The 22,226-nt window shown below is 36.3% G+C and overlaps 1 protein-coding gene across 1 annotated transcript; it reads right to left on the bottom strand.

Moving 5' to 3' along the window:
• Positions 1-44: 44 nt before the first annotated feature.
• PI4K2B (phosphatidylinositol 4-kinase type 2 beta) lies at positions 45-21,317 on the bottom strand. Its single transcript, XM_084204433.1, has 10 exons — positions 20,964-21,317; positions 16,730-16,887; positions 11,441-11,641; positions 10,817-10,948; positions 9,328-9,481; positions 7,745-7,812; positions 7,157-7,253; positions 5,005-5,138; positions 3,873-3,932; positions 45-1,350 (listed from the first exon to the last, which is right to left on the bottom strand). Exons 1-10 carry the CDS (start codon positions 21,256-21,258, stop codon positions 1,177-1,179), a joined length of 1,473 nt encoding a protein of 490 aa, XP_084060559.1. The 5' UTR covers positions 21,259-21,317; the 3' UTR covers positions 45-1,176.
• Positions 21,318-22,226: the final 909 nt, after the last annotated feature.

Here is a 22,226-nt window from a genome sequence, read left to right as displayed (position 1 = left end):
CCTAAATGTCCAGAAAGTTATTAAAATAAAAATATTTCCTACATTACATACGTCACAGACCTAGAAACATGACTGTCAAGTCTTAAACCAGGTAACCTAAACATAAATGCAAATGGCAATTGGCAGGTGAGCACAACATTATTCAGGGCACAAAAGTAATTCTCTGTGCTGTAGGTATTCCAGGTTTTTTTCTTTTTTTTTTTTTTCCCAGTCAAAAAAAACCCAAAGAAACTGTGTTTAGCTAGAAATATAGAAGGCAGACTGGGTTTGTGATGAACACATTAGTGCCTCTGCCATTAGCAGAAGAACCACTCTGGCGACAAGAGATGAACACGTTTTTACACAAATGGCAAAACAAACCTGTAACAACATGGTGCAATTCAATTCCTTCATGGCGATGCATCTCCAAAGAAATATCACAGATCTCCATACATGTGCTTAAATATACAAGTGCCAAACACTATAGTGAAATTTCAGCCTCTGAAACATACACTTAGTGTATTTTGTCACAGTAGAAACTGTGTATTTACTTGGGTTGAATTGTGCTGTAATTCAACTATTTAACTATTTTTGGTCCCTGCGTGCAAAAAAAGCCTACTTGGAGCATTTTTCTCCCTTCTCCACTTCTTTAACTTGTATTTCGAGGACAAATTGATTTTTTTTTTTAAGTGCATGACTTTTCAAGTAACTAGTCTACAAAAACCTATAACCAGTTCAAAATACCAGGAAGAAATTCCAAGAAAAAGCATTTTCACAATCAAAGATAACATTCTAAATGGTTCTTTTAAAGGCCATATAAAAGAAATTTATAGTGTATGGATTCTCACTTTTATATTAAACAAAAAATTCCTATTGTACTCAAAGTTAGTTTCTCAGCATATGCAAATTGTCTTCCCTTATCCAGAATATTATTCAGAATACATTAATTTAGCCTATAAAAATACAGTATGGACAAATTCTTTTCATTCCCTGACATAAGAATTCACAATTTTGACACAAAAATTGTAAACTTTTATTACATTCAAAATACATTTCTTAAGTCTTTAGAATTTAAGTTCTGAGGTGTTGGCAGTCAGAGCTCTTGGTATACAGCAGAAGTACATTATTGCAGAGCCTTTACACAGAAGTAGCTTTCTAAAGTTAAGAGAAACTTACTCTTCCCATGTATTTTGGTTGCTACCAGGAGGAAAAGAAAGGCTTCCTGCTATGAAAGGTCTGTGTGAAAGCATTACTCAGATGAACAATTCGGCCCTGACTTCCAGTGCTACTTCGCTCTACAATCACACGTGGCATCTGAACAAGCTGAATGGGACTCTTTTCATCCTTTAATGCCTGAGTAAGGTTTAGTATCTAAAAAGAGTAAAAGCAGGCGAGGTTAGGGTGCAGAAATAAAACTGTGACTATCATTTTAGTGGATTTAGTGGCTTATCATTTTAGATGCCACTCTTCATTCAATTCTGTAGAGGACTGTACTGCTGAATAAATTAATTTCAAAAGAGCTATTGCAAGTAGAAGTATTTTATTTATTTGGTAACATGAATACATCCTACTGCTGTCTACCCTTCCATTCTTTTCCTATTTCATGCAGTCCTCTTCAAATATTCAGAAAAATTCTACGAATATTTTAAATTTAGCACATCTCTTGAAAGCATTGCACCTTTAGTGAAAAAAAATACCTCTAAGAAAGACATCAACATGATTTAACATAGGATGTACCAGCAGTTTAGCTACAAATTATTTTCATATCAGAAGATATGAAGCCATATAATTAGCTCCTTCCAAACCCAGCGCTAAGACCCAAATTCAGCCCTCAGCTCCCAGGAGTCTGTTATCTTTCTTCCAAAACTTCAGTGCTCATGGACTGCTACTCTATGTTCAATGTTATCCTGCTGAAAACTGAGGCAAGTATTCAATTCAGCTCTAGTGACACATTTGCATTATCCTTAATATCAAGCCTTTTTTCCCATGCACAATGCCCCTTTCTTCCTTGTAAGACTGATCCTCTGCTTCTTCTGCTCTTCCATGGCCACAGAATCCTGACAAAGTCTTTTGCATGATTTACTACAATTTGGTTCTGCCAGCACCTCCACTTGACATTTACATTCTCAAAGTTCTAAGGCAACCTTTTGTAGATGTGTTACCCGTTGCTTAGACTCTACATTCTTGAGAGAACTGTTTCTTTCGGGTTTGAAACCCTTCCCAAAATTTTTCCTACACTTCACAGAAACAGGCTTCTAACTATGTTTGATAGCTTAGACTTAAAGACTCTTGACTCTTCCATACAAGGTATGTTTCCCTACAGTTTCTTTATCTAGATTATTCACTTAAATTCTCATTTTTAAGGATGTATTTGGATACTTTGGATATACTGCAAATTCATCCCAACTTAATGAATCCCTTAGCATGTGATCTAGATAGCCCAGTCTTCTATAATGCCCTTGTAACATACCTTGGTTTTACACCAAAACCAAGTTTAAAATCAGTGCTAAAAGGCACTGTCTGCCAATGTATTTCCAATAGTATCCAAGGATCACTCGTTATCTGCATTTTTTCCATGTCTGAAAACCTGACATTTCCCACAGTGAAACACACTATTGTATAGTTAGAGAGAGGTAAACAAAACCCCAAAACTAAAACAAATATCTGCTAAAATCCACCTGAGGGACAGTGTGTGAAGAAAGGGTACAGATGCAGCCTTTATAGTGGAAAATTAATTTTGACAACCTCAGCTATATCACTCTCAATTATGTCAATCATTTTTTTCCTCAAGCATTTTGTTAAATAACAGATTCCTTGAAGCCTATTGTCTCATCAGAAAAAAGCTACTTAATACAGTTTAGGATGCATGAGTACTTCAAGAACCCACCTTCCAGTAACTACACAAACTTCTCAGGAGAGTTATTTCAGAAACAATTCCTATAATTCAATGAATTTAGTAAGGTTTGCTGTCTTTTAGCTACCACACAAAAGATGTTAACTGGGATTATGTTTGACTAAGCAGAGCTGCAGTCTCATGCAAGGTACATCTTGATACAGGAAATTCTACAGAAAAAACATTGAGTTAAGACACTCTAGGAACTGTCTTAAAACTATCCATGTTGAATTTATGAACACAAGGACTAAGTTTCAATAAATTCAGGGCAAATGGGACTATTAATTTGCCCAGTTCAATTGCCTTACTCTTGCAGAAATCCCTCTTTTATACCTACAATGAACTAAATTTGTTCTTAGCTAAGGCTTTTTCTCTAGTATTTCACATCAGTCAAATTGTAAAATAGGAGGAAATGGAGAAACCCCCTCCTCACTTACTTGAGGGTTTAAAAAAAAACCACAACCCAGAAAACTAAACAAAACAAGCCCAGCATTTAAATACGATCAAATTTCTAAACTGAAAATGGCTGGACTGCTTTGAAGTATAATTTCAACATTTGATAGGATGAAGAAATTTTATTTTATACCTAATATTGTTTTTAATAATCATGTTGACCCTCTAAAATGAAGTCACATTTATTTTAATAGCATAATGAAATCAGACATCAAATTTTCCTTCCAAATGTATGACTCTTTTTAATTTTTAAAATACCTGATTAGAATATACAGTTATGTCCTCCTGTCCCCCACAAAAACAATAAAACAGAATTAGAATAAAAGCATTTTCTGTAAAAATTAAAAAAAAAAAAAAATCGGCATACACTTTCTGCTGTCTTATCTATCCACAAATAAGAACAAAATCTAAAAAGAAATTTAATCTTCTCAGATGAAAATACCTTCAAATGTCATTACAGGAGTTAGTTTTTGTAGCTCTAAAGAAAGCAGCTGAGGAGTGATGACAAATTAAATACATAAATAAAAATGTAAAAAAGCAGTCTTACCTGCCCCCTCATAACAGACATCTGGTTTTCAAAAGTAGCCTTGTCAAATCCTTTGTCAGTCTTTATTTAGAAAACAAACAGTTTATAGTAAATAACCCATTTGTTTTTAGCTATATATTTAGCAAATTCATCAATATCAAAATACACATATTCATATTTACCCATACAATTATAATTTTTGAAAGCTTCAAATTGAATGCCAGTATGAATCACAGAAAGGTCAATTTATTGCATCATGTTTGCATATGTGAAAATGAAGACTGTTCCACATCATAACATAAAATACATCAGTGGACACCAGATTTGGGCATTGGTAAATACCAACAGGTGGTAGATACCAGGCTTAATATTATCACATGTTACAGTGCTCTTTCTCTCATGATGACTCCAGCAGAAAAATACTTCCTCCTTCAGATTTAACAATACTAACAAGCCCAGAGGCATTTTGAACACAAATGAGCGAAAGATGCAAATATAGCAAAAATGTGTTTCAGGATCTAGTTTTGACATTACAGCTGCATTTTCACTAAAAGTTTAAAATTTCCAATTCTTTCAATCCTTAATTGGATTATTTCACTTGAACATCTGACACAAATGCTTACAAAATGTTTTAGAGAAGGACACTCTTTACACGTCAATACTGTAGACAGTTCCAGTATCTTTTAAGTGAGTTTGACTTTCAATTTGATCAGGATTTCAGCAGCAGCTTAGCACAATATATGCATATAAAATTAAGTTTATGAAAGGTATGGAGGTACTTTAAGTTATGTTAAATACATGATTTCCTCACAGCTACACTTAAAGCATATACACACCACATAGGTATGTTAAATGCTGTTTTTACGCAGATCTGTGATGTAAGAGTAAACTAGCTTTAATTAATCATGTGAAACTGAGATATAGAATAATTAATTTAAGTTTTCAGATGAGCTAATTACTATCAATTAACCATATTGGTGACAGTTCCCTTATAATTACATAAACCCTTTCTACCATGACAATGTTAAAGGTAAAATAGCATAGTATCTTGGCATTCAGCAGTTAGATGGTTAGTCCTTTTGTGAATGTAACTGTCCCATGACAAGTATCAGCTACTTCAGTAATAGTCAATTCAAAGAAGCACTTGATTCACCTTAAATAGCTCATAAAGGTCTTCACAAAGGTCCTGTACAAAGTTCATATCAGAAAGGCGAGGAAGAACGAGGTCTCTGGTCTCCTGAGAGAAAGGAACTTTTGCTTGAGGAAGCCAAGCCCAGTGAAAGGGATCTAATGCAGAAAAACAGTGCACTTAAACAAGCAAAAATGAAATTCTGAGTCCAGTACTACCTACTCCAAGTTCTCAACTTGGGCAACACCCCTTCTTCCCATCATTGTCATCCCACACATTGCTTTTGGCTACAGTTACCAGAGCAGCTTTACGACTGCTAAGACATTTTTTCAAACAGTAAAATATATTAAGCAATAAATATTTAGTTAAAGCAATAAGAAATAAAAGGTATATAAATTCAACATGGTAAGCAACAGTCAAGGCCTCCCCCTAGTTTAGTAAGGCAGTTTCCTTTGAAGTAAAATCAGTATTCACTGCCCTCCCCTCAGCCACTGAAGCAGTCATCATTAAAAGCTGCCCAGTTATCAAACACAGTTTGTCCTTGGTAAATCCATGCTGGCTTCCCCATCACCACCTTGTTCTTCATGTGCCTGAACAGCTTCCAGGATGATTCATTCCACAGTCTTCAGGGAGACTGAAACAACCTCTCACATTGCTAGAGTCTTTCAAGAGGGATGAGGAAACTGCATTACAAACAGCATCAGCCAGCTGCCACTGCTTCCACTGCACCCCATCCACTCCTATGAACTTCTGTATGACCACCTTACTTAAGTGCTCCCTTTCTTCTGCCTTGGGGATTCATTCCCAGGGGCTCTACTTCTGAGCTTTGAGATCCAAGAGACAGAGAGCAAATCTTACAAGTGAAAACTGAGGCTAAGTCAGCATTGAGTAACTTGTTTTTCTTATGCCTTTATGTCTTTGCTGCGCTATTCTTCAGCACTTCTTTCACTCCTAATTTACCCAGCCCTTTCTTGTTGCTCTTTATGTCCTCTGTACTCCAGCCAACCTTCAACATTCCAAACTTCACTCTTGCACTTTTGGAAAAATTCTCTATTTTCTCAGGGAAGTCTCTATATCTTTCCTTTTTTAAAAAAATGTACTTAAATTTTGAATGCCAATTCAGTCATGATTTCCCTGTTCATCCCTGCTGGACCATCTTCATGCCCTTTGCAAATTCTGCTCTCTCACTTGGAAAAGGTTATCCTTAGTGACCCAGTAGCTCTAGTCATCAAAATCATGCTCCCGGGGGTAAGAGACTGAAATTTGCAAAAATAATGCTACAAGTTTACTTTGACAAAACTATCACACACCTGTCCATCTGCAAAAGAATTCTAAAGGATCAGGCAAGTTTATTCTTTTTGATGCTGAAGTAAAGATGGTATAAAGTAAGCAGTAATCGCTGTGTCTTTAGAACAGCTACAGAAGTGACTGTAGCCAAGAGATATATAGGACAGCATCTATTTAGTATCAAGACAGAGACTGCACAGAGCTCTGGGTGGAGTATTAACCAGCCTTTTGACAGCATAACTAGCCCACACCTAACTGCCAGAATTACCTGACTGGATAACAGCCCACAGAAGTCACTGCAAGCCCTGTTCCCTCCTAATACTAAAGACTGCTTCCTTCCTAATGATAAGTAGTCAGAGATGTGGTCAAAAATAACCTCATTTTAACAGTAATAGTACTTTCAAGCAGATGGAAAATTGACTAAGTATTAACTTCTACAATGTAAGCTAAAGCTGAAAACAAGAAAAAACAACCTGCCTACTTGTCCACCTACAACAGTACCCTTCATTTTGAAACAGAAATTTGGCCAACAGAGGCACAACTTGCAAATCTTTGCAATCAAGTTATTTTCCACTATGTTTTTCAAGAAAACCTGTGTGAGAAACATGATGCTAAATTCTTCCAATTTTACCAGTACATACAGTACTATGTTTATGAGTGTTCATGTATTTTTTATTGTTTAAAGGTAAAAAATATGAACAAGAACCAGATCACATATACCATTGTAAAAATAGATTTGTTGCTAACTTTCTGAAGAGTATATTATTTGAAAATTCAATAGATAGCTACAGTGATGATTTCTTAGCGCCTTACTACAACAACAAATAAAAATTACTTCTTTGGAAGTTACATTCCCAAAAGGAAAATGATTGAAGAATGCAGTACTTACATGCCCTCCACTCATCAGGATGCTTAAAAGGAAACGCTAAACCGTTGTCAATTGCAGCAATTTTAATAGATTCTTTAGTTATAGTCCATTGGCTATCCTACAGAAGGAATATTCAAAAAGTAAGTGATACATGCCTACACAAACAGCAATACTCATTAAAAAAACACTAAATAATATACATTGTATCTTCACTGGTAAAATTCAACTTAAACAATATAAACAGTATCCAAATAAACTCCACCATGTATAACATTTTACTCTACCACCTTTAAAGAGAAGCCCTTCCCCAAACACAAGATAAGCAGAACACAAAGGGATGAAGAAATGTACCTGAGCAACAGTGGATTTTGTTACTGTTATTATAGCCCAAGCTAGTACAGCAAAAATACAGAACAATAATTTCTAGCACTGTTCTACCTAGTCTAATCATAACAGTTTTTCTGCTCATTTTGCCTACAATAATTTGTAGTTATCATATTTCTTGAGACCATGCACCAGGATTAAGGATATGCCCTTAATCTCCAGAAAGACCAAGTAACAACACTAAACAGTTTAAAGAATGTAAATTTCAAAGTACAATTTTCTTACCTTCTCTGACAGATCAAGTCCATCATCTTGTTTTTCGTACCTGACTAACCAGTTGTCGTTACCTCTGTCTTTAAACAGGAAAATGCATGTCACAACATGTCACTTATTAAAAAATCATCATCTAGAGTGACATACAACAGTATTGTAAACTGACACTTCACCCATGGAGTGAGGCAAAACTGTTCAGAAAGGGTTTTTCCCATCACATGTGGTTTAATTTTACTGAAATGTACAGACAACTAATTCAGTGGAAAGACCAAATTTACCATATGTTCCTAGGTATGTGTTACTTCTTTAGGTTCCCCAACTGGCTGTATATGCAGCAAAATATTAAGAAGGCAAAAAGAAACTATCTTCATACATTTTATGCAGAAAGATTGGTTGTGGTGTGCATTTTTCCTGAGGAAAACACTATCAGACCCAAATGACTTAATTTTTGAGCTTATTTTAATGCTGATGAGGAAATAGAGAAGGCCTCCAAAATTGTAGATAATGTGACCTTTGACTACATGGAGAAAACAGACTCTACAAAGATGGAGAAGGGGCAAAACTGAACAGAAGGGCAAGAAGCTGAAAATGCCTGCACTTGTCAGACAAAATTGTGAGATTAAATACTCTGAGGTGGTCTTTCAGACAGAGGATGACTGCATGCATTTGTAGAACCTTCTGTCATTTTAAGATGCTCCCTTCAGTTTAATCATCAGCAGATTTTCATGTTCTATTATGATTAGATATATTAGATGAAGGCAAAATCATCCATGTAATGAGGTTTTGCCTTTTGAGTATTTTCCTCACAACTTTAAGAATGTCAAAAAACACTGTTTGGAAACACTGAGGCTTATTAGATAAAGTTGACAGACCATGACAACAGCTAGCAAGTATTATGTTCTTATGAAACTTTCTTCTAGTTTCTCTTCTAAAGAGAGAATTTGAGAAAAGGAAAATGAGTCAGACCTGACATGTCTGAAGAAAAGCAAAGATGACCACCTCTGCCAAAACAGCAAAGTAAATATTTTAAACATAAAATTGCCTTTGAATTTCTCAAGAAGTAATTCATCTACATAGGTAACAGAAGAATCCCTGCTCCTAAGTGACAAAAACAAGAGTGCAGGAGAACAGACAGGTACACATTGCAGTGGTACCTCAGTACCTACATAATGAATATGAACTACTGTGAGCTGGTATGAAACTGTGCTATTATCAGCTCCCGTTTAGAAGAAAAGCAATTGTAGTCATGGGTTTTCTTATGGGTCCTGAAACCTCACCATCCTTTATCCTCATTGGGGGAAACAGTTAATAGACTATGCACAGAATTAAAGCCCAATGAAAGCATTTGTTCTTGACTTCTCACATTGCTCAAAAATAGCGAGCAACAATCAAAGAGTTCTTTGGACTGTTTTCATACTGCAATATGTAATGCATTAATTCAACGTTATTTTTTAAAAATTTAAATTACAACTTTATGGCCTTCAATTGTGACAAAAGCATTTGAAATGCATTAAAAGCCTTAAGCACCAGCTTTCAGGCAGCATTGCTTTCTGCCTCACAAACACAGATAGATACCAAGAGATACTAACAAATACCTGTATTTCTGATGACATAATCCAAGATAACCAATCTTTCAAACTGCGACTGAAATTCTTTCCTTGTGTTCTCAGGTAAAGGATCAGCTTCAAATTTCCTGAGCCAGTAGTCAGCTTCCTTATATCCTTCAACAAACAGCTGGAAGGAGCCAACCTGAAATATTAAGAAAGTGCGTTTGGAAAATGCACATGGGTAGGTCACATAAGAAATCTCAACATTAACTGAAAAATGTATTATATACTTTCAAAATTCAGAGAGCAGGAAGTATGACACTAAAAAAATTAAATTAAATAATAAATAGATTTATCTTTCATTCCTATATTCTTAAAAAAAGCTAAGTGTCAAATCATGTGAGGGTGGGTTTCTGGGGGTTCTGGTGGTGGTTTTTTAAAAATATTTCTTTAAATACTCAGTGAGTTTACTAGGAATAAAATATAACCAGGCAGCTCAGTGTAAATGAATAGTTAGTATTACAAGCAAGAAGTATATGAAACAGAGAGAAAGAAGTAACACCTGATCTCTTCTTCACTGGAAAACTTGTTTCAATAGTTCAGAGAACACCCACTAAAATTACAAGAGAAAAGTCTTCCTCTCTGAAAAGCCTTAAAACTTCACTATAAGAACAGCAGCATTAATCACTTTCTTAAAGACAGATGTTTTTTGCAAAAAATGACTGCAATACATTTCCCAAAAGAGTCCAAGGAAGAACATGAGCACTGGCAGGCTCCATATATATGTGTATATATATAAAGGCACTCAAGATTGAAATTCACGAACTTATATTGGAGAACTAAAATGCAGATAGATAAACACACAGCATGTGGAATAACCATGCTCATACAAGCTTGCACAACCCATGTCACATGGATCTAAACTGCTGGGAACTGCAACAAGTGGATTACCCAACTGTATGGAACCTGTGTTTTAAAAGCTTAGGATTAGAACACTGCAATGATATTCTAGGGATACAATAAGGCTCATTAGGCAAGAAAGATGTGAGGTTTTTAGTCAGTGTAGTCTTCACATAAGACAAAAGGGAGGTAGGAAGAACACAACAGCAGGGTACCCAAAAGAATAAAAACAATAGCAGGCAAAAAAAAAAATTTAAAAAAATTTTAATTATATAAACCGCAGGGAAAAAAACCAGACTGACAATATCAAAACATGACACTGACCGGACAGGTAGTAAGCAATCAATAGAGCAAAAATGAGATATATAACAATTAATATGTTGCTACTCCAGCACAAAACTGGACTGTAAACTGAAACAAAAAGTGAAAATATTATTAAAATAGTTCTGAAGAAGGAATGAAGTAAGAGTGGATACATGTTGCATGGAAACAGTTGTTTCAAATTTCAGACAGTTTTCAACAAGCATCACGGTTTTTTTTCTTCTATCGTGGAAGTTACTTATAAATACTCCTTTTTTGAAAAAAAGGTTTTATGTAAGAATCAGGACATGCACAAATGACTTATTTTTGATCTTACCTTAGGAGGTAGTCCAATTCTATTAAATTTTTTAGCAACTTTTGGCACTTTCTCTAAAGCATATCTTTTTCCTCTTGACTTTGCACGATCTATTGCACTGTAATTAAAGGTCTCGCTGACAAGCCAGACAACCTTAAAATCAAACAAAGTTAAACACAGCTCAGAATTCCTCCTTATTTCTATTGTAAATTTACAGTTCATGTTATGTTCAGTTATAAAAAAAATTAAAATAAGAAGCAAGCATTAGGCATTTTCAACAGATAAATTTTATATGAAAAGGTGAATGTTCTCCATTTTACATATCCCAAACAAAAATGGGAGTTTTATATGCTGATTTTTGCAATTTGAATCTCATCAAAACATGAGGCACAAAAGGTATTGGAAGATGCTAGGAAGTAGTTCCAAAGAAGAGATTCAATTCAGATCTCAAAATTATCCATTAAATCCAAAATCACAGTCACTTTTTCTACATCAAACCACTGTGCCTTTGTACTTGCTATAGTTTATAAATTACTTATAAATAACACGATATACAAGGTTATCTATACAACCACAGTTCACAGACTGACAAATATGTTGGCACTTTTTTTTTTAATTCAGTAATTTATGTGTTTTAACTCTTACCTTAGTTTTAGGTACAACTCCAAGCCCCAGCTTCTCATCCACAAGATAGGCACCAGCTTCAGAGAGATATCCCTGATTTGGAACGAGGCAGCCTCTGCCAAAGCAGCAAGGACAACATATTTTGTGAAAATATTTGGTCCATTTTGGATTTAGATGTCCATAAGGCTCTTCAGATTTTGGTTTGAACACTCCAATAATTTTCTAAGGTAAATAATATAAAATTAAAATATAAGCACTTTGAGTTGCAAAATATTAAAATTAGTTTTAAAAGTAGTTATTTGAAAATATTGGTTAAATCCTATCCAGTGTGTTTTACAGTTGTTCGTTTTAGATGATGAAACTAACAAAACAGAATTTCAAATAAATTTATCACTAAGTGCTTCTTTAGGATTAGTACAAATTCAAAATAAGCTCTTCATAGGAGAAAATCCAAGCCAACATTACTTTTTCAAAACATTCTGTCAAAATTCAAAAGAATTGCATTTTAAAATATATATTTATCTTAAGTTCTCAAAAAAGGTAGTTTTAAAAGTACCTTTAAAAACAATTTTCAGCCCACCAACAACACACTGACCAGTTATTTCAGAGATGTAACGGCCCCGGGAAAGCGACAAACATAAAGAACACTAAAAATCAACGGATTTATTTTCTTTTAAATCTACTTTTCTTATTACCCTGAGTTTGAATAGATCAAAATGACCATCAGCCATCATTTACATTAGAGACACACAGTAAATCTTAAAATGAGTCAGAGCCCTGTCCAATTTTGGACACTATGCTTCAAGAAATCTGTTAACAAACCGGAGAAAGCTGGGGGGAAAAAAAGGAATAAGCACAAAATATGTGAATAATGAAGGACAGCAGGAACAATGAATGCTTAAGCTAAGACCAAACTGAGGCAGATGAACTACAGAATGGGTTGCTATAGAAAAAAAAAGAACAACACATTTACTGTTAACGAGCCAAAAAATGACAGGGTTAAAACCCAGCAGATAAGCTGCAAAAAAAGAAATCCTTTAGAAAGTAAAGTGCAGCTCGAGACTGGAACAGCAGCCAGGTTCTGCAGTCTCCTAAACAGGGTGAAACTAACAAAAGGTTAGTTAGACATTCCTCAAGAGTTCTGTTAAAACAATGCTGCTCCACAGCACAAGCATTAAATTGGCAATTTCACAAGGTGCCTTCTACATAGAGTTCTATATCTATTAACCTCAGTCCACAGGGTTATTACCACATTAAAATATATAACCTTTCAATTGTCTGTGATAAACTTTGGTCTAGTACATAAAGTTCTCATAATGACTCTTCAGTAGCTTAAGTGGAATTCCATAGAAATTCTGCATCTTCATCCTTTCTCACTGGACAATGGCAAGTAAATAAAATTCTTTCTGATAAATACTTAAGGACAACTGTTTAAGAAGCATTTTCACATATTAGTACTTTATTAAATCCATATGAAAAAAGTGAGTATTTCAATAAGCTAAACACTACCTGTTGCACCAACACTCAAAGCTGATTCACACTCAGGTCATGAACATGTTTGCTGGCAGTCAGAAACCAGCAGTATTCTTCAGTAGCTGCTGATTCAGCTGCATTTGGGAGAGGATCTGACCAGCTGGTTTAGCTTCTACAGATTTTTCAACCAATTTTTCCAAGACAATCTTGCTTTGTCTAAGACTGCCCAAGACTAAGTAACAACAGAAAATTTAATTCATTCTGTTTGTAAACAAATACACAAGACACCAGGCATTAGTAGTGTCGTATGCCTCATCCATCTATTTTGATTAATTCCCACTAACTAAAGGAAAACTTAGTTACAAAATGCTGTCATTTGCATTCATACCATAAAATTAGTGTCCTATCAACAGTGCCAAGCAACAAATTGACAAAAATTCTCTTGGGTTTGGTATGCTGTTATCAGTGATTCTAAGGTTGCATTCAAAACCTTGAATACAACTGCACAGACAAAATTCGACTTAGACCTATACAAATGCAATGTGAGAGGCCAGCATGGTTTTTGAATGCTTAAATTTTTTTTTTTATTTTTAAATCACAGCATTTAGAATACTACTTTAATCAAAATCCTACTGTTAGGTTTAGAATTGTTAAAAAGTTATTTAATTTTTCCTATTGAATCACATGTATCTACCTGCTTAAAACAAAGCAAGCAGCTTTGCTTTTCTTGGAATCATTGTGGTGTATTTAGAAGTACATGCCAAACCTTTAATTATCTCTTCTGAATCTCTCTCTGGCTAATACTTCCTACTAAGTGCCCATTTAAAAAAGAGCTTAGCTCATTCTGTTACCAGCCTGGACTGTACTGTGCTATACAGTCAAATATAGATATGGTTTTCAAGATTTTGCTGAAGTTAGAACTTTTGCTAAACTTTGCACAGCCACTGTTGTTGAGGACCAGAACAGAACAAAAATGTTCAATCTATAGAACAAGCTACCAAGGGCAGTCTTAATTTTGCCAATCAAAATGCATTTATAGACTGACTCTATTAACACTAGCAATTAGTTTAAACTGTCAGGAACATGTTGCAGAACAATTTGTAACAGACACAATGTCTTTTATTTATTGCTTACACAATGAACAACAAACACAGACATATTCAAGCCTTCTGTAATAGTGCTGCTTAAGTACTGAACTCCATTTCAGTATGCAAATACATAACTTTAGCCAAGAAATGCAAAAAGATAATTTTAATTGTGCAATTTGAAGTTCATCTTTCTGAGAGAACCAAATAAGCATATATGGTGACCTAATGGAAACAGCTTATTTTATCTGTAATTTGGTATGCATTTTGGGCACTTCAGAAGGTGACTAGTAAAAAGGCTTAGCACATCTTTAATGAGCTCCTTCCCAGAATAAGAAAGAGATTACTCAAGAGGAATAGGAGAAAGCAAGTGACAGAACCGGTCTGAAGTGGAATGATGCAATACTCAAACAGGATCTGAAATCCATTCGACACATGAAAGTTGCACTATTGACAAAATGAAGTTTTATCAGACCTTTAATATAGACAGCAAATATATACAAGCTCTAGAACAAAAGCAAAGAATAAAGGCAAAATTTAAACTCTGGTAAGCACTCACTATCATTATTCTCACAGTCCCATATCCCAAATATTTTTCATATTTTGCAATGAATTTTTTCTGAACCATATAAAATAAACAGTCTTCTTCTCTCAATCTCTGTTTCTCCTAAATACTTATATTCAAATCAATGACCTGCATAAGGGAGGAGGGCAAGTCACTACTGGAAACTTAATTAGGAACAAAAACAGCAAAAGAAAAGTAAAATCAATAAGAAAATCACCACATAAGAAACAAGGAATAATATGGCCCTTCCAAAATACTATGGTTACATTTACACTAAAATGATGCACAAATACTCTCTCACCATTGCCAGCGCTCAGTGAGTATCTCAAGCATTTGCTAGTGACCAAAACCCAGCAAAATCAACCTAGATAAGCTTCAGACAAAACAGATTTACACATATGGTATGATTTCTTTTCCCTAGTGATTTGTCTACTAACTTTCTAAGAGTAAAAATATCTTGATTGCACAGCATTAAGAAAAACTCAAAAAACTTAAACAGTTGTAAAGCATTTTTAGCTTGACACTCTAGAATATTGTTTAGATACATCATGCACAGAAATTTTGAAAAACTATAGATTCCAACCAGTAGTTGTCTACTTGCATTTTTTCCTATTGCATATTAAATAAGACATAAACCTACTTTAAAATACTACTTTAAAAAGAGTACCAAGTTTGAATATGTGATAAAAGCACACAACCAGAAAATCTACAAAGATCTAAGCTACAATAAAAGAGAGTGGCCTGAAGCTGGAACTCTGAAGAAGTTTTTATATTTACAGCACTGCATGTCATAGCAAGAATCCCACAAAGCCATTAGAAAAAGGTTTGTTTTCCTTCAGGTTTCAAAAAGAGAGAGAGAGACCCTCCTTTTTATTTTCTCCATCAGAATGAAGGGAATCATTACTAACAAATGTTCCTGGAACACAGGCCCATGAACTGCAGTTTTCAGAAGAGTTTAAAGGGGTGGTTCTGCCACTTTCCATAAAAATAAAATCATAAATTGACATATTTATTCATATTAGTGTTAGGTAGCTATACTTAAAAAAACCCCACTTATTCAATAAAGTGTAAAAACTGTCATCAGAAAATTAGCATTAAAACAAACTAAACAACTATGAGAATTAACTGGTAAAACAGGAATATATTTTCTAATGACCAATAATATGACTAAAACCTAAACAAAAACCATACTACCTCCTAAATGAAAGGGAAATTACTGTTATGGGAATGACAAAAATCTTGAACATGCCCTGAAAACCTAGGCATTCAAAGTGTTCCAACTTCCATTTCCAGTACAACCAGGATCTTCAGGATTAATGAACACCTACATCTATCTAAGAGCTAAAAGCTGTTGATTGAGCTTAAAATAAAATCATATGTGGCAAATTAACAAAAGTTGAGCAGTAAGAGATCTTATTTTATGAAACAGATCAGTAGCAAAGTAATTCTAATTTAAAGAAAACAATGTGAAAATATGTCTGAGACATCATTTCCTCTTACTAAATAATGCAAACCACATGTTACTTTTCAAGACAGAGATTCAGGTAACTACTACTTGTCTCAAAGGACTGATGATCACTATTCAAGGTACCATTTACCAAGCAGAGAATGGAAAACCAAATCTTTCAGAGGGGAAACCAAATCTTGCAGCTAAGATTCAGCAGACAAGTACAAGCTGAAAGGTAGATTTGATTATATCACTCTTCTTGCCTATGAACCAATCATATATGAGAAAGGAGACATGACCTAAATAAAAGGCCAGCTAAGAAGAAAAGCGAGAAAAATATAAGAGGCTTAGCTAAAAAAACTTAAACCATACTGAAATCAGGAGCTCAGTTGGGCAAAAATCAGTTAAAACATACAGAGAACAAGATTCTGCACAAGGGAATTCCTGAATTGTTTTCAGATGTTAGAGGCCCTTTTTTTCTCTCAGATTTCCTTTGGTGCAGATCATTAAAAATGTGATAAAACTGCAGCAGAAATAATAGTTATTTTGCCTTAGCTTATGCAGCTAGATATAATTAGAAATCTAAGTATTACTTGCATTAACTTCTCCAAAATAAATTTTGGCATACAATAAATTATTAAATAACTTATTTAAATTAATTTGCATCTAGATAGAATTTTTTAATTTCCACTTTCTGCTTGCTGCTGATGGTGTATCTGACTTTGCAGTAACATGCTCACCCCTTTTGGATCCTTAGCAAAGTAACTCCCACTGGATCCTTGAGAGATTCTTTCTGGAAAAACTCCACACTCTATAGCTTGTTCTGTCCTCAGAACAATTTCTGCAAATTCTGGATCATCTAAAATTATATTCATATCTGCAGTATGTCCTGTATGCCCTGAAAAACAAGAAAACCAGTCTTAAGTGCAACTTGTACTAGAAATTAAGCATAAGCAAACACACTGATAAGCCAACAGCCTTCCCTGCTGACACCCATCCAACACCAGGCTGAAAAATCTGGTCCACTGAATCAGGGCAAGTTTTTTCCACTGATTTATCCATGTCTAATCAACTTTTTGTTTCAAGTAAATCAGCCAAATCTGCAACAACACATTTGAGACTGCCACTGCTAAGTGTTTACAATTTTCAAGGACTTATCTTTTTAATATTTATTTAAAAAATCTAAGGAACAAAAATATTCAAAGTGACAACAGTAAAAAAAGCATGAAAGATTTTGCATATTATTTTTGTATCCTGACCATTATCCACTTTCAGAATAGTATTGTACCATTCATTTAAGAGCTTGGCTAACATGTTTATTATCTGCTAAAACGCAAGGAAGTTAATCCGCCCAATAATCTGCTACATGTAGCACTCAAGTGGCACCAGGAGAGCAGTGACTACTGCACTCCAGCACCATTCCAGCCTTAAAACACTGTAAGCAACTGGAAGCAATTCTTTGCTTGCAGACCAGAAGTCAGGTCTGTGCAGACATTTGTGCAAACTCTAGGACTCCATGCAAACATTTATAGAGACAAGTAGAAAAGAAGGTGCCAGAATACTACCGGACTTTTCAATTTTTTAAATTGAAATATATTTAAATTTAAATATTTCTTCACAAGTTTTGATACTGTAGATTATTATACCTTCTTTTAAGGCTAGGATTGTTTCACATGTTCACTGAGTGCATTCTAAAGGGCCTGTGCATTAGGGCTCATTTCTCCATTAAGAAACAACTACATTATTTTAAATTAAACATTTACAGATAAAGTTGCTTTGTTCCCATTTCAGCAATTGAAGAAATTCAATATACATCTTTCTGGAATGACAATCAACACAGAATCCATTCAAAAAAATACTCTTTAACAGTTTGTGGAGAGTCAAATATAAAAGAAAAAAAAAACTTTTTCTTTTATAGCTCAGGACAGTTTTTGAGGCTTTTTAGAACATTAGCACTTGCTTGCATGTACCACTTAAAATAGTAACATAGACTCTAAACAAAAGCAGTCAAAAAGAATGAAAAAATAGAAAAATCTTAGTATAAGTTTGCAACAAGGAATAGAAATCTTAAAGCTAATAGATCATTCTTAAGAATCAACAGATACAGCCCATGAGATCAGAGTCTGTTTTAATTATTTGGCCAATACTGTTGTGATAAACTATAAACTACACTTTAAGACTTTAGAGTAGGACAACAAGAGGAAAGGAAGAGGTTCAAAGGTTTTTCTGCCACAAAGTACTCAAATTAGTTAGGGAAATAAACCAAACTTATTTTTATGGAAAAAGTAATTTTAAATCAGTGGTTCTTATTTCACAGTCAAGGCTCAACTATCTCCACGCATCTACATTACCTCCCACAGCTGAGCTCCAACTAGTACATATTTTTGTCAGTGAAAGCAAAATCAGGGTTGTGCATTACACTGTTATCAAATGAAGTGCAACATCCATGCTAACTCATTCCGCACAATTATCTTCCAGATGAAGAAAACCTACAGATGAACTTTGTATCACATGAATTGCAGTTGACTGTGTGGAAGAATCAGAGGTCAGTTTTTAATTTCTGTGCATTTATTCTAGAATCTACAACCAATAAGTAGTCTCACTGTCTGAGGAAATTCTTCAACCATGTCTTTTCTAAAATAAAAGATAACTTCAGAAAAAAAAATTAAAACAAAAAAACTCATTACACTGCATGCTGAAAGAAGAAAAGATAAATAATTTTTGAAGTTCATTATTTGCTCAATATTGTTACTGTGCTGCTACGAAGTGTGTTACAACACTGATGTGTACAAAAACATTTAGGCTGACAAGGAAACTAGCACTTTCAAGGAGTTTATCAACCCCTTCCATATGAAAATAAGCCATATTAATTGAAGATAGTATTTGCTGAATGTGGCAGGGTTTGGGTTTTTTGGAGTTGGTTTCTTTTTTGAAAATTATTTTAATCAAGTTTTCCACTGAGAAAGCATGTTATGTCACAACTTATTCCCAGTAAGTCTCTAGACTTACAACTATAATTAAGGTTCCTCTTGCAATTACTCTTGAAAATTACTCTTCTCATTAAACTCCCACTAAGGAGGCAGGGCTCACGCACGCACAGTCTAACTACCAAGCCTGAGAACTTTTTTCACATTAATTTGAACAAGGCCCAAGTTTGTGAAGCCTCTGTATTGGAATGATGAAGACTTGCTAAGGCAGATACAAATGCTATCCATCCATGTATGCACCTCAACCTGCTCTTCCATCAAGTCAGCATGACATGAGCTAAGCTAAACTAATACACTTTGCAAGAGTAACAGGTATGAACTCCTTCAGCATTAAACTAGATTTATACTTCTTAAACATTAACATGATTAAAGGTAGGCACTTTAACCAATTCCATCTTCTCCTATTCCGACCATAACTCCATTAAGGAAACACTGTGTGTTTCAATAACATACATGAATAACATCTGGTGCACGCTGGTTCCACCTGACACATGAAACAATCCTGCACCTTCAAGGGTTACACATACAGAAAAGGTAAGGACAAGGAAACAAAGGATGAGATGCTGTAATCAATATCAGTTCTGAGATTTTCTTACACACTTTTGGGGCAGATTCCAAGTAGTACACTGCATTCACCACCCTAATTGCTTCAGTAGAGCAAGACCATGGCTCCAGGCTCCACTGCAAAGCATCAACTTCTTTTGAAAGTTTCTAGAAATACTTTGCTAGAAGCACTATCTCCTTAGAAGATCTTAAGTCTTGTAAGAAAAACACATGAAAATCCTAACATTTAATGGCATGTTTACATTACAGGTATGCACTACACTTGAGACCAGTGCTTAAAAGACAAGACTTTTCTGTCTTTATGGCCGAACAAGTAAAAGTTCTCTGTTGTAGTTACTCAAATAGAATTGTTAGCACAACTTATTTTGTTAAACTTGATTGGGGGGGGGGGGGTGTTGAAGTTTTGATTTTTTTCAAGTACTCTATTGTTGCAAAAGAATCAGTGTTGCCATTCTCTGGCAAGAGATCCTACAGTATAATTACAACAGCAAAAACAAAGAAGTGATAGTACTCCACATACTTCCATCAGCAAACCCATCCCAGATGCAAACTTTTATAGAAACTTGCACAAAATCAGAAAGCTTGAAAGTCTAAAGAAAAGAAAGTAAGCAATAAATATCATTAAATATCATGTAATTTATCACGTTACCAGTATATTTAGAATTAGATAATGGGCACCTCCACATCTATTTTCAAATTAATAACTAAGTTCTTGCATTTCTGGACTTTCACATTGTATTTCTCTCTTTAAGAACTGATTTGAAAATACAAAAAGATGATGCATTTTTATGAAAACCAAAAGTATGACAGTAGAGCCCACATCTAAAACTCTTAAAGCATGTGATGGTTACATAGTGAGCATATGAGTAAAACAAAGAGCAAACAGAGACTGACTTGTTTTTCAAGATGAAACGATGGGGGTCACAAAAGAAGTAGTTAGTGGGATAGGCAAGTCAAACTGAAAACTGGACACTTCTCCAGGTGTTCAGGAAGTAACAGTCTCACCACAAAACAGTCTTTAAAACAGGCAAAGCCACAAGTTTCAAACAACATGACAGAAACAAACAAGGCCCAACAAAGCAGCAGAGAGCGGGGAGAAGTGACAGTGGAGACACTCACGAAGATGTAAACGAGTTCGTGCAGCCCTGCACACAGGGACAAAGCAGTGGAATTTCTACCCGTTTGCAGCATCTTCATTATCAGTCAGCGAGCCCATACGTCTAGGGGTCAACACACCTCTGTCCCTCACCGATGCTGTGCCATTGGACGCGGCACAGCGAGCGCACTTCAGTCCCGACAGGTATTTTTGTAGCCTCGCTGGAAGGACACAGCAAGGCAGGGGCTGCCTCTGCCCGCAGAGCCGCAGCCCGACCCGCGCTGCCGCTCCCCGCGCGTCCCGCCGAGCGGCGGCCCCGGGCCGTACCTGCGGCGGCGCGGCGCTCCTTGTCCCAGGCGGCGCCCGCTCGCCGCCCGCGGCCGCTCCCCGACGCCCGCAGGAGAGGCTCGTCCTCTCCATCCCCTTCGGGCCCAGAGTCCTCCGACTCCTCCACCTCCTCGAGCCCCGGCTCCCCGCACTGCCGCACGGCCCCGCCGGGGGCGGCTCTCGCACTCGGCGGCCCCCGCCGGGGCAGCTCCGCCTGAGGCGGCGACGGCAGCGGCGGCGGCTCCACGAGGAGCAGCAGCCGCTCGTCGGGCTCCTCCGCGCCCGGCTCCGCCATGGGCGGCCGGGGCCGAGCGCAGCGGGAGGAGGCGGCGGCGCGGCCGGGCGGGTTCGGGGCTCTCCCGCCGCGCCGGCTCCGGCTCCGCCGCCCCGCGCGTGCGCGCGGCCCCGCGCCCGCCCCGCCACCTGCCTTAAAGGGGCCGCGGCGGGGCCAGCGCCGCCAACGGGGCGGCCGGCGGCGGCTCCACGGGCTGCTCCGGGCCAGCTGCCGGTCAGGAGCTCGGACGGCGGCTTTCAGCGCCGGACGTTTAACAAAAACATCCCTGAAACTCGCTGTAGCTCTACACCTGGAACACGATTTCATCCTGGCCGCCACTTGCTACAGCCAGCTGCTCTCCCTCCCCAAACTTTGCAAAGCGTTGTTCTATACCATCATCACGGTAACTTACAAAACGAAGCCTAAGAACAGCACAAGAGAAAACAGTATGAATACATTGTCGTATTTCCTTGTTCCCCCACTACCCATGCGTTATTAACTGGAAGAAAGTGAATACAGCTATAACCACAACATACTATAACCACAACATCAGATTTCAGCCTGGATGCATTCTCCCAATCCTGTCTATTGAAGACGGGTTTTCCTCAAGTTTTGGTGAAATATGGGAGAAAGATACATGCATTAAATACTTGCATAGTATTGAGATTATGGGTTATACTGTTCTCAGCTAAAAATAGTAATTTTATATATTTATTATTCATTATTCTCATAGTTAAGAGCATGGTATAAGAGTTTAATGTGTGCATAATCTGGATTACAGGGGAAAAATCACTTTTCTTATTTACTGACAAAATATAACCTTACTGAAATGCTGGACTTGTGTTTGTTTTGTCTAGGGTTGCCTGCCAGCCAGTGGACTTTGGAGTTAAGCTGAGTGTCGTTTACCTGTGTAACTATTAATATCTGTAATATTTGATAAAATCTGTTCACACTTGCATTTCTGTTCCTATTCCTTTCTATTAAAGAGA

The sequence above is a fragment of the Fringilla coelebs genome (genome assembly GCF_963513975.1).
Source record: "Fringilla coelebs genome assembly, chromosome: 4".
NCBI lineage: Eukaryota > Metazoa > Chordata > Aves > Passeriformes > Fringillidae > Fringilla > Fringilla coelebs.
The sequence above is the reverse complement of the archived record's forward strand: the minus strand, read 5'-3'. Positions and strand labels throughout refer to the sequence as shown.

What these genes read in the sequence shown, in the direction of transcription:
- PI4K2B (XM_084204433.1), bottom strand. Translation starts at nt 21,258, where the DNA reads ATGGCGGAGCCGGGCGCGGAGGAGCCCGACGAGCGGCTGCTGCTCCTC. An exon ending in GGAGCGCCGCGCCGCCGCAG is followed by an intron (nt 16,888 to 20,963) that starts GTACGGCCCGGG and finishes CTTGTTTTTCAG; the next exon opens with GGCATACAGGACATACTGCA. An exon ending in ACCTTTATGAGCTATTTAAG is followed by an intron (nt 3,933 to 5,004) that starts GTGAATCAAGTG and finishes TTCTAAATAAAG; the next exon opens with ACTGACAAAGGATTTGACAA.